The following is a 13,060-nucleotide window of genomic DNA, read 5'->3' as shown; positions in this document are numbered from 1 at the left end:
TGTGCATTTTAAAATTATCTGTTCTTGCTCACAAATTGGGCTTGGAAATATGCTCAGGGTTGACAGAAATCCATCCTATGAGCCACTCCTGCCCTGTTAGAAGGGCAGTCAGCCTTATAGATCTCTTACATGTCCTTTCAGAGTGAAGCCTTAGTCTCAGACAAATAGTGGGGTGGGGTGGGGGGATATTTTCAAATTATGTACCATCTGACAGACAGACAGACAGACAGACAGACAGACATCCTCAGATGGGGCTTCTGTGAGCAGGGTGAACTAGGCCAGCCCAAGGCCCTAAGCAGGGTGCTGCCTGTAGCCACAACATACTCAGCACCATGCTCACACCCAACCCAGTACCCACCTACCCAGAGGCACCCTGTGCGGTCCTGTCTGCCCCTAAAGGCAGCTGCAGATCTAGCCTTGGAGCTGCCTGGATAGGAACTGACTCTAGAGAAGCCACCAGGGCACGTTTGCAAAGAGGAATACTGTTATCTATCGAGGGGGTGTTTAGCAAGATTACCTGGATGTAGAGATCAAGAGAGAATGCAATCTTCCCTGGCCATCGTTTTTTTTTTTAAACTCCCCTATTAACCTGCCTTCCACCAGACTGGTCTAGGCAGCATTCCTGGGATTTGCAGCATAACTTCTCAGTCTCTACCTTGTTTATACCATTCTCTGCTCGCCATGCACTGTGTGTTTACTATGTGCCAGACACTTGACCAAGAAGCACTCTTCGGACACATGGTGTATATCCCGTCACTTCAAATCACTCACGTTCTGGGGGCATAATTCCACTGTGTGGCTTTGATGAGTCCCCAGCCTCCCTCCCCAACAGCCTTTATTTATCCACTTGTCCCACAACACAGTAAGCTCTAAGGGTGACAATCCAGGCTCAGCACTCTCTAACATGGTCCCTCTCCTACAGCTGGAGTTCCTTAAATGAACATTAGTTTGTTGTACTTGATCAAACCCTGAAATCCCTGGCTGTGCCCCACCACTATGTACAGTCTTTGTTTAAAAAAAAAAAAAGTTGCTTTTTTTTTTGTGGCTGCCTAGGGCCCTTACTGTGTTTCGATGAATGTTTTCCTACAGGTCATGTTGCTCAATACCTCTGAGCTCTAGGGTCCTCGTTTGTGTAATAGGGTGAAAGCGTCTCCATAAGTAGTGAGCAGCAATAGATGAAAAAAAAAAAAAGAAAAAAAAAAAAAAAACAAGTGTTAGAGTTGCCATATCGAGGACCGTGCAGCATCTGAGAGTTGGGAGGAATTGAGGGGAGACCACTGAGCCACCTGGTCCCTGAGCTCTAGGAAGAAGCTCCTGACTTGAGTCTTCCCTGGGAGCCTGGGAGGGCAGAGCTGGTCTTGAAGGCCCTGCCAGCAGGTTAGGCAAACACTTCAGTTTAATGAGGGCAGTTGCCTCATCGGATCACTGGAAAGGGCGTCTGCAAACATTACAAACATTACGTTGCCTCTCTGGTCTCAGGAACCCCTCCAGCTTCTTTTAATTCAACCTGCTCTTCAAAACTCTGGTTTTAGAAAGCTCTGTTCCTTCAGAGAACTGAGGAAAACAAGTCGTTCAGCCTCCACTGTCTACGGGTAACACTGTAACGCTCCAGAGCCTCCTCCTCTTTGCCGTTTAATATAAGAAACAAGGTAGATTCCTTCTTTGGCTGCTTAGTTAGTTGGTTTGGGGTTTTGTTGGTGGTAGGGTCTATACTGCTTCTCATATCCCAGTCTGTCCTTGAACTCCCATCCTCCTGCCTCAAGCTTGAATTACAGGAGCGTACTACCACACCCAGCTCGGGAAGTACTTTTCATTTTTAAAAAGCCACTTATATTCTTTTGTAACTTTTTCAAAGACACTTTAAGTGGTTATTAAGTGGAATGTTTAACACCGAGGCAGGCCTGTGGTCGTAAACTTTTTGTCACTTTGGCAACCAAGGTAAGGGACCACTCTTCTGTCCTCCCTAGGCAAGCAGGCCCTGTCTCTCTTCTCCCCCACCCCCACCCCCCCAGAAAGAGCATGGTAGGCCTGGGGCTTTCTCTGTTCTGCATTGCACCACAGTGATGTCATAGAAAAGGCATGGCCTGTGGCATCAGGCAAAGCTGGAGTTGGAACCCAGCTCAGCACTGAGAGGCTTTGCAATGTGGCCACCCTGCCCAGCCTCTCTAGAACCAACTCTCATGTTTCAAAACAGGGATGAACTTATCTGTTTTCTCGGCTGCCTCAGCATGTAGAATAGAAAATCCGTCTGAAAAAAAAAAAACCAGACCAAAAGCCACCCAGAGCAGTGGCTGGTGTGGAGAGTGTCTCCTCTGAAGGTCCCACATCTCAGTGGAGCACAGTTAGAAATGGAGACAGCAAAGAGACAGACGGTACCTAGCACCTGCTGCTCGACAGAGCAGGCTGGCAGTAGACTTTTTAATTGTATTTATGAAAACATTTAAAGACAATGTATGCTGAGGGAACATATTTCCCCAGTCCTTTCCCGGTCGGTGACAGAATTTACAGCTTTCCTTTACATCCTTCCATATATGTTAATTCATGGCCAGATGGGTGCCTTTTCTCTTATTCTCTAAAGTAAACAGATGTTAGTTAGCATATCATTACACTCATCTAATCATACCCCATTTTGTTATTTTTTAATAATATAGCTTGAAAACCACTCTCTATCAATATGAGTTTTGCTATTCTTTTTAAGGATTATATAATATTCTACAATCTGAACGTTCTATTATTTATGTTAGCAATTTTTTCTTTTTCTTTTTCTTTCTTTTCTTTTTCTTTTTTTTATTTTTATTTATCTTGTTTGGTTGATTTGTTGGTTTGGTTTTCAAGAAAGGGTTTCTCTGTGTTGCCCTGGCTAACCTGGAACTAGCTCTGTAGACCAGGCTGTCTTTGAACTCATAAAGATCTGCCTGCTTCTCACATTCAAGTGCCAGGATAAAAGATGGGGCCCACCACAACAGGCTTAGTGAATTTTTTCTTAATAATATTATATTATTAAACAAAACTGTCATAATGAATAACTTTGTAAATAATTTATTTATTATGTATATAAGAGTATCTGTAGGCTGGATTGCTAGAAGAGGAACCACTGAGCCAAAGAGTATGTAAATGTGTCATTTTGATAGTCTCAAGTTTCCCTTCAGTCTGTTCTGCTACTAGCCGTGTGTGACAAAACTGCTCTTCCCTAAGGTGTGACATGCATAGTTTGTCATAAAACTTAACAAATCTCTGCCAATTTGAGAACTGAAAAGTTATGTATGTGTGCATGTGTGTATGAAAGAGTCGCACGAATAAATATAATTTGTAGTTGGACTGAGCTTGGGTAGTTCTAAAGAATGCTATGCCCTGTCTTGAAAAACAAAAAACAAAACAAAACAAACAAATATAAGAATGCTATGAAGACAGAAGGCACTGGAAAGGTAAATTCATGCAGAAAGCCCCATACAAAGAAGGCATCAGAGTCAAATTAGGCAGGTGGAGGAGTTCCACATGGAGGGGGTGTGGTCTTAGGCCAAGACAGGGGTGTGCCCTCTGCACCAGTAAGTGAGGAAGTGCAGAGTACAACAGTTCCAAAGAAGCTAGAACCTGGCCTGGATCTCGCTATGTAGCCCAGGCTGGCCTCAGATCCATAGCAATCCCTCTGCCTTAGCCTCCTGAGTACTGAGACCAGAAGCACAAGCCTCCACACCCAGTCTACATATTCTAGTTCTTTATGAGCTGAATGTGCATGGCTTCTAAAAGCAAGTCCCAAGGCAGCTTCTAGAAAAGCCTTGAGTGGAATAACGGCTGAGATCCCGAAGGACAATGCACCACTGCACCTGTGTGTCCTGATCCATGACAAGAAGCAGTTTGTATTGGCACCGTCATCTTCTGTGCATGTGATAGTGGAAAAGTGAAGCATATAGACAACACAAATCAGAGATAAATTTTCTCCTGATATCAAAGACACAAACAACAACAAAAATCAGATAATTGGACCTCATTTAAGTTTTAAAACTTCTCTGCCTCAAAGAATGCCGTAAATATGTGGAAGTATTACCAATGACAAATTGAGCTTTTAAATTTTATGTTAATAATTATGTGTCTTTGTATGCCAGCTTAAGACAATTTTATTTATTTTAGTTTAGTTTTTGGTTGTTTTGTTTTGGTTGGTTGGTTGGTTGGTTGGTTTTGAGACAGGGTCTTACTATGTAGCCCTGGCTGTCCTGAAATTCTTTATGTAGACCAGGTTGGCCATGATCACACAGAGATCTGCCTGCCTCAGCTTTCCCAGTTTGGGGATTAAAGGCATGTACCACCATGCCTGGAAAGACATTAATTTTAAAATAAATAAATTTTTAAAAAATTAAGTTACTCAAGGCTCATGAAGTCATGGATCTTGGAGAGAACCTGCACCCACTACTTTACTAAACCAGCAATATCCCTAACTACAATCTAAACATTTATCCTTTTACTCACAGAAAAGTGGAGTCTTCACCCCCTTGTCATGGTTTGGATGGGTATGGCCTCCACAGACTCCTATGTTTGAATGTTTGGCCATAGGGAGTGGCATTATTAGGAGGTATGGCCTTGTTGGAGGAAGTGTGTCACTGGGAGGTGGGAGGGCAGGCTTTGAGGTCATGTATAAGCTCAAGCTATGCCCAGTGTGGGACACAGGCTTCTTCTGCTGCCTGTGGATCAAGATGTAGAAATCTTGGCTCCTCCAACACCACATCTGCCTGGATGCTGCCATGCTTCCCACCATAATGATAATGAACTGATCCTCTGAAACTGTAAGCCAGCCCCAATTAAATGTTTTCTTTATAAGAGTTGACAAGGTCATGGTGTCTCTTCACAACAATAAAACCCTAAGACACCCGCCTCATCAAGGAAAATTCTCTTTGCGACAGACAGAAATCACTGCAGAAAACCAAAGCCGATCATAATGCAGAGTTGTGGGGCCCAGTCCCAACAGATACAGCTACAAAACATTCCTGCATCTAAGGCTCAGAGAGCATTGTGGATGGGGAGACAGAAAGCCTGTAAGAACCAGAGCATCAGAGAGTTTGCAGTTATATTGTATTTCCTGCAGTGTTAGAAACTATTCCCATATCTGTCTTGCTTAGAGCAAAGACAACACCAATAGACACACCAAAGTAGGTGAAGGGAAGACCACAAGGCTTCAGTGGCTACCTAGACAACTTCAGGCAACTAAGGCAGAAATAGCCTTCTCCAGGGCTATTTCAATACCAAATGATCAGTTCTGAAAGCATATGTGTGAATAACATTATACACACTGATTGGTTATATTTAGGCATATATATGTATATACATATATGCATGTAACGATATATAATGGGGAAAAAAGAGGTCATGAATTTGAAAAGGAGCAAGGTGGGATTTAAGGGAGGGCCAGGAAGGAAGACGGGGAAGGGGATAATGATGTAATTATATTGTAATGTCTAAAATTTGAAATTAAAAGAAAAATAAGTATAAAGACAGCCCACTGCTTAGAAGAAAACACTGGCCAAAAACAGATGTGCCGAGAGTCTTGCATTCTGAATGTTTCAAGAACTATTATGACAGCATCAAAAGACAAGCAATTCCACTAAAAGTTGAGTTGAAAGACAGACTCCAGAGAAAATACACAAGTGGCCGATCAGCCCAGGAATTGATGCTATGCACTGCTAGCCATCAGCAAAATGCAAATCAAACCACAGTAAATACCAGTGCATCCCCAGGAGGATGACCATAAGAACAGATAGACAATAACAAGTGTTGACAAGGGCGTGGAGTGATGGAATCCTCCTAGGTTAGCCAGTGGGAGCTGTTTTGAAGAACAGTTTGGCAGTTCCCCAAGATGGGAAATGTGGAGGTACCCTCCCACTCCTGGATCTATAGCCAAAAAAATAAAAAAAAATCTTTCTGTCCACACCAATTGTATGTATGTACACACACACACACACACACACACACACACACACACACACACAAATCTTCTTTGTTCATAATAAGCCAAAGAGTGGAAACAGCTGGATTTTCCACCAACTGGTCAGTGGATAAGCAGAATGAAGAATTTGTTTAGAGTAATATTCAGTCATGGAAAGGAGCAAAGTGTCAACGCATGCTGCAGTGTAAGTGGATCTGGCAAGGATTTTGCTAAGTAAAGGAAGCCCATCAGGAGACCACACATAGTTAAGAGTGCATGTTTGTAAAAAGTCTGAAACAGAGAAACCCATGGAAATAGAAAGCTAGCCAAGGGCTTCAGAGGGCGAACGTGGGTAGTAACTAAGAATCAATATTGGGTTTTTGAGGGGAGCGGGTAATGAAATGTTCTACAACTGATAGTGTGACAATTCCTAAAGTTGTAAATGTACTTCTGAAACCCCACTTAATTGTGTGCTTTAAAAGTAGCTGGCTTTGGGGTAGATGGGATCAAGCAGTATATTCTCTCGTGTGTGTGCGTGTGCGTGTGCGTGTGATGCATGCATGAATGTCTGCATGCCGTGTTTGTGAAGGTGCCTACAGAGGGCAGAAGATGATGTCAGATCCCCAAGAGCTGGAGTCACAGGTGGTTGTGACTCAATATGGGTGCTGTGGACCAAACTCAGGATCTCTGGAAAAGCAGTACGTTCTAAGTGATCACTAAGACATCTCCCCGCCTCCTGAGCTAAACCCTTGTATTTATAACTTGTGGTGGTGGTACCAGACTCTCTCCATCCAAATGAGCTGTCAAAACTCAGCTCTGCTCTTTGGAACTGCCGTTGTTCCTCTTTGAGAGTAATTCTACTCCTGTGAGGTCTCTGTGTTTTGATCAGATAAAGATAGGGAATAAGGACCCAAAGACGGACAGGAGATAAGAACATGGAAGGGTATGCCTGTGCCTATAAAAGACAAATGCAATTTAATGTGCTTAAAGAATGTAGCTTTGACAACTCCCACAGTGTCCAAACAATACTGTGCTTGCATCTACCCCAGACCCCAGCTACCTGGAAACTGAGGCTGTTCACAGAGTCACAGCTTCTGGAGGGACATGAAAAGCTTTGACTGTGTCCTTTTCTGCTCTAAACCCTTGTAGGAATCAGAGCTCTGAGAGGCTCACCGAAAGGTTCATCAGGACGCAAGTGTGTTTTGCTTGTGCCTGGTTAGATGCGAGGAGACAAGGGATGGTATAGCACTAGGTAAATGGGACATGTGAAAGGTTTTCTCTTCCGTCAGAAACCATCTGAGGAAAAGCTTTGTGCTGATTATAAGTTAACTTTCAAGATTGCTGATCCAGGGGAAGCGAAAGCAAACTAGAAAGGGGGAGTTGGACAAACATGCCCATGAAACAGCCAAAGAGATGTTAATATCAGATGGTAGCCAGCAACTGTACAAACCTGGGTGGGAGAAACTCAAAGTTCTTTGAGCTCCAGAGAAACCAAACTCTTGTCACTCCAACCTCGAGAGTCACCCCCGCCCCCATGCCTGTGTTGACAAGGGAAACTTTCTGTTTATCTGTGTAGCTCTTAGGATCAGGATCCTACCGTGATCAGAACCAGAATGCCAAAACTGTCCTTGATGTAGCTAGACTCTGGAAACAACAGTCCAAGAGAGACTCGGAGACTAAACTCTTACTGAAGTTTTTTGGCATGTGTGCTTTGTGTGTATGTGTGTGTGTGTGTGTGTGTATGTATGTGTGTGTGTGTGTATACCTGCATGCCATGTTTGTGAAGGCCAGAAGATGGTGTCAGATCCCCAAGAACTGGAGTCACAGGTGGTTGAGAGACATTATTCAGTGTGGGTGCTGGGGATCAAACTCTGGAAAAGCAGTAAGTTCTAACTTCTGTAAGGAGTTATAATAATTCTTCCCTCTCATGCAGAGCTGTAAACAAGGACTTCCCATATATTTCTCCGACTCTAAAATATTCAATGCTTTTGTGCCTCACAGAGTCACCTAAAAACACAGAAACCCCACAGAAGCAGAATTACTCTCAAAGAGGAACAACGGCAGTTCCAAAGAACAGAGCTGTATTTTGACAGCTCATTCAGATGGAAGAGCTAAGCTCTGTTATCAACAACAACAAAAAAAATTAATTAAAAAATAAAAAAATATAAATTCATGTCCTTCATCAGCCACAAAAAACAGAAATAACAGCTGTCATTTCAGAATACTTGTGATATCCAGGATCTGAGCTAAATGACTCCAAGAATAATTTCAGTCCTAGCATGAGATTAATATCACCACTGTCTTTGTTATGTATTTTAATCCCAGGCCACAAAGGCACTTTGGCATCTAAGTCTTCACTCTTAGCCATCCATCACACGTGACAAGTTACAGAAGAGCTTTGGTGGTGTAGGAAGAGTCCACTGTTGTTTACACCACAGAAATGTCGTGTGTGTGTGTGTGTGTGTGTGTGTGTGTGTGTGTGTGCATGTGTGTGCATGTGTGTGTGCACGTGTGTGTGTGTGTGTTTAAGCACTGCTGCTCTGTTTCTCTCTTTAGGGTAAGACACACAGACTTAGCAAAGTTCCTCTGTAATAAAACAAATCCAACTGTAGCTTTTCTGGTCAAAGATGGGAGGAGGATCTGGGAGCCTGGCCTGCTCCCAGACCCCACCCCCACCCTCTATTCACTCATAGGAAGTGGATCCACCTCTGTGGTTTCTGGCCTCTGATATTTCCAATGCAAAATCCACTCCCTGACCTCTTTGTACCTGGGTTAACTGGAAGGTTCTCCCCAATTCCCGTCTTGCAGGGTAAGCCATGGGCAAAATAAGGATATGCTGTCAAAGGGAGAGGCTCCTGGTATGTGTTAGCTTTTGAGGGATGGGCAGGATATTTTTAAGTATGATGAATTTGATTAAATGCCGAACTTACAAGTATTTCAAAGCTGAAAGAAAAAGAAGATGCTTTGAAAGTGTTGTCATGGGGAATTAGATAGTGTGGGATTGTAGCTTCATGACAGCGTTCTCACCTTGCATCCAGGCAGCCCTGGGTTAGATCCTCCAGCACTCAGTAACAAGAATGAGACTGTTGAAGCCAAATACTCTGTGTCTAGGTAGAATGCTGGAATTGAACTTCTAATATCTACCCAGACAGAGGTTCACTCTAAGCCAGATGCAGTGGTGTTTGCCTAAGCCCAGTACACAAGAAACTTGGTGACTTCAAAGTTAACCTGGGCTATATATCACAGCCCTACCTTAAAACGAAAGACTTGCATTCAGGAGTAAGCTTGTATAATAAACATAAATGAATTGACATTAATCCACTCCAAGGAAGGACTGGTGTGTGTTGGGGATCTGGGACAGCACTGACCAAGCCTTTGTTTATGGAGGACCTGTGTCATCCTTAGGTAACCAGGAACCACAAATGACTTCAGTCTGAGGGCTAGGCAGTCCCACAGTAAGTCACCATCCACTGCACTGTTACAAGAGTCCTCAGGCAGACTGGTCAAGGGACTCAAGTGGCAAATGACTTGATGTTCCCTCTGTGCATCTAAAAGACATGTGTCATTCTGTCTCTCTGGAAATGCCCCAGGAGAGAACAACAACACACTTCCAGAGCTCCGAACCCTGGGAGTGTGAGCATGTAAGAAGTCATCTTAGAGCCTTTTATATACAGCCCACTGAAATAGTGACTAGAAGGAAGGTTTGTGGGGTGGGACTCACCTTTCAAAGGAGCGTATGTATCCCTTACAAACAGATAACATTTCTGTGAATTGTTAAACAGTTAAAAACATTCTTAAGACGGATGAAGATTAGTGGGGGTAGAGTGTTATTTTATTTGTTTTTATTTTTGTTTGAAACAGGGTCTCATAGCCCGGCCATCCTCAAGCTTAACTATGTAACCGAGGTTGACCCTGAATTCCCCAGTGCTCAGATCACAAATGCTCACCACTGTGCCTACCATGCCTCAAACATACCTTTTTTAAAAAGTATTTTAAAGTATTTTTAAGTTTATTTCATTTAAATTTTGTAAATTTTATTTAATAATAAATAAGTTATATATTAATAAATAAAGTGAATAATAAATGAAATGTATTACATTTTATTTAAATCTTTAAAAAGTAGTTAAAACATTATCAAGTCTCTAAGGACCATTGCCTACCTCTTAGAAGCAGTTTGGTCACACTTGGGGCTCTTCTGAGCCCTTTGCATTTGAGCTTGCCTGGATTGTTAGGGGACCATCTTTACAGGACAGATCTACATCTAATGCTTGGCTGTGTTTCTCATCTTGTACATAGTTCCATATGTGCTGAAGAGCTGTGCTGAATTCATAGAGACTCATGGCATTGTGGATGGAATCTATCGCCTCTCGGGTGTCACCTCAAACATCCAGCGGCTCAGGTAAGCTAAACCAAGAGGCCAGAATCTTCCAGTGAGCCTTCCCTCACTCTGTCTCTCTGCTGACAGTTTTCGGGAGTGCCGGAAACATGAAAGATGGTCTCTATGAGGTGCTATCAGTTCTAACTCTAATCGGGAGGCTTCCGGCCTGGTAGAATTCTGTCCAGTGAAAATGGCTTTTTCTTTGTCTTAGGCAGGGTTTATGTTTCGTTGATGGACTGGATTTACCTCATGTGATCTAAATTACATGATAGGGAACATGGTTTTCTAAAGCCTAGCTAGATTAGGGTTCCTTGAATAGTGTTCAGAATTCTGAGGCCCTTGGGAGGTTTTCTTTGGATACACACTTGATATTTCAGATGGTTGAGAAATTAGAAGTCTGCATAACTGTACATTTCTCCAATTGATGGTGATGTTTTTAAGTTACTGGAAGCCAGTGATACAGCTCCTTGGGTAAAGATGTTGCTGGGCAAACCCAGTGATCTGAGTTCGAACCCTGGAGCCTACATAAGTAGAAGGAGAGAACAGACGCCACAAAGTAGTCCTGTGGCCTCCATATAGAATCAATGGCAAGGGTGGCCCCCAACTCCTCCACGCCCTAGTAATTTTTTTTAGAATAAATGACATATAGGCAATATATAATTCTGTGGATCTATCCTAAACATTTTAAGAGATTTCTTTTTTATTAAAAAGACAAGAACCAGCCTAGCATGGTGCTGCATGCCTTTAATCCCAACACTTGGGAGGCAGAGGCAGGTGGATCTCTGTGAGTTTGAGGCCGGCCTGGTCTACAGAGTGAGTTCCAGGACAGCCAGGGCTGGAACAGAAAATTCCTGTCTGGAAAAACCAAAAACAAACAAACAAAAAAGACAAGAACCTTTAAATTTAAAAAAAGGTATGTATGGAGTATATATAGAACAAATGAAATATATTGAAGTATATATGTATTTTTCTGTGATTAAGGCAATAGGCTTATGTATTTTGTCTATTAATACCAAAAAATTTAGTGGTCTTAAATATATATTTACTATGTCTGTTAATTACAACTATAAATTCTAAAATAATAATCTTTAAAAATATTTTTGAGCCGGGCGGTGGTGGCTCACGCCTTTAATCCCAGCACTTGGGAGGCAGAGGCAGGCGGATTTCTGAGTTCAAGGCCAGCCTGGTCTACAGAATGAGCTCCAGGACAGCCAGGGCTACACAGAGAAACCCTGTCTCGAAAAACAAAATTTTTTTTGAGATTATATATTATATAATTCAAGGTTTTGTCTTCTATCTTCTATTTGATCCGTCCTCTCCAAATCTCACCTGTACTTAAATTGTAATGAATAATAAAACATTTTTATAGATGTTAAAAAAAATTGGCTTACTGCAAGTTGTTTGTTTGTTTGTTTGTTTGTTTGTTTTAATCAAGACAAGGTTTCTTCTCTGTATAGCTTTAGCTGTCCTGGAACTCACTCTGTAAACCAGACTGACCTTAAATTCACAGAGATCCACCTGCTCCTGCCTCACAAGAGCTAAGGACTAACTTATGTGTATGTGCTACCACACCCAGCTGCTTAGGTGGTTTGTTTTTAAGAAAGGGTCTTAGTCTACCTGACTAGCTTTGAACTCACAACTCCTTCCTCATCCTCCCAGGTCCTGGGACCCCAGCTGTATACCACCATATGTAGCATGAGGATCCCTCATTTTTTTCTTTCTGGAGATCAGTACTGGGCCTTGAGCTTGCAAGCCAAGGTCCGTGACGTGGTATCCAGAAAGATGCTTAGGTAGGGAGAATCTTTTTCATTTAAAGAGTGCCTTAGCCTTGAGCAGGGAAAATCTGGGCAAAATAAATGAATAAATTCTAGATTCTTCTCTCCTGCTCTCAAAGAAACACATGAACACGTGTCCACAGATTCATGGGACACCTCTCTCCTTGAGCCCCATGAGTTAGTTACCTTGAGGTACTTACAGTACTGGGGAGTTTCCCATTCTTCTTTGAAGCGATGGCAGCAGAGTAGAGGGAGGCAATGGGCTCCTTTGAAAATGTTGATTCTCGGAGTCTTGTGGGGTTTACCTAACTGACCGAGGAGTACGCTCAGGAGCTTAACTTCTATATTAAAACTAAAACTTATCATTTAAAAACCATACTTGTAGTTTACAACCATGTACAGTTCGAGGCAGTGTACTCATGTAAGGAAATGTTTTCTGATTTGATGTCAAACCTCCATCAACTGGAGCTGGTGGTACAGGCCTGTGATGTCAGTTCAAGACCAACCTAGTCTACACCATGAGACCCTGTTTCAAACAACGTGGATCAAAGGGAAAGAAAACAAAGTAAAAGGAAAGAAAGAAAATGGCGCAGACGCCTAACCTAGAACCAGATGGTCATGGTGTTCCTGGAATCCCGCTGTGGACTGACCACTTAAGACATTCACACAACCGAGTGACATGTAAGTGTCACCACTAAGCCACCTAGAAAAAAAGTTCTGCTAAGTGGCAGAGAGAAAGTTGTGTTAGGTCCTCAAACCTTGGGTCTGAGTATCCAGTTAAAGCGAGTTTGAGACATGACTATGGAAATGTGGGATAAGGCCTGACACCGTCCCCACCTCCCTGCCTTACCCCACTTCCCAGTTTTGGGTCTCACTGCTAATTAAAAAAAAAAAAAAAAAAAAAAAAAAAAAAAAGAGTTTCATTTTGAGTAACACTTTGGAAAAACTGAAGTCTCAATAGGCTTTTTTGGCAGACATTCTCTATCCACCAGT

The 13,060-nt window shown here is 42.5% G+C and overlaps 1 protein-coding gene across 2 annotated transcripts in view; it reads left to right on the top strand.

Annotated features, from left to right (window-relative positions):
- The window catches only part of Arhgap31 (Rho GTPase activating protein 31), a 111,407-nt gene that overhangs the window by 60,775 nt on the left and 37,572 nt on the right, over nucleotides 1–13,060 (top strand). For both annotated transcript variants that reach the window (XM_034515714.2, XM_034515713.2), the window contains exon 2: nucleotides 10,211–10,313. In XM_034515714.2, the coding sequence (XP_034371605.1) occupies nucleotides 10,211–10,313 (103 nt within the window). The remainder of the gene's footprint in view (nucleotides 1–10,210; nucleotides 10,314–13,060) is intronic.

This window comes from Arvicanthis niloticus, chromosome 12 (assembly GCF_011762505.2).
Source record: "Arvicanthis niloticus isolate mArvNil1 chromosome 12, mArvNil1.pat.X, whole genome shotgun sequence".
Taxonomy (NCBI): domain Eukaryota; kingdom Metazoa; phylum Chordata; class Mammalia; order Rodentia; family Muridae; genus Arvicanthis; species Arvicanthis niloticus.
Note: the sequence above shows the minus strand (reverse complement) of the source record. Positions and strands in the feature narration are given on the sequence as shown.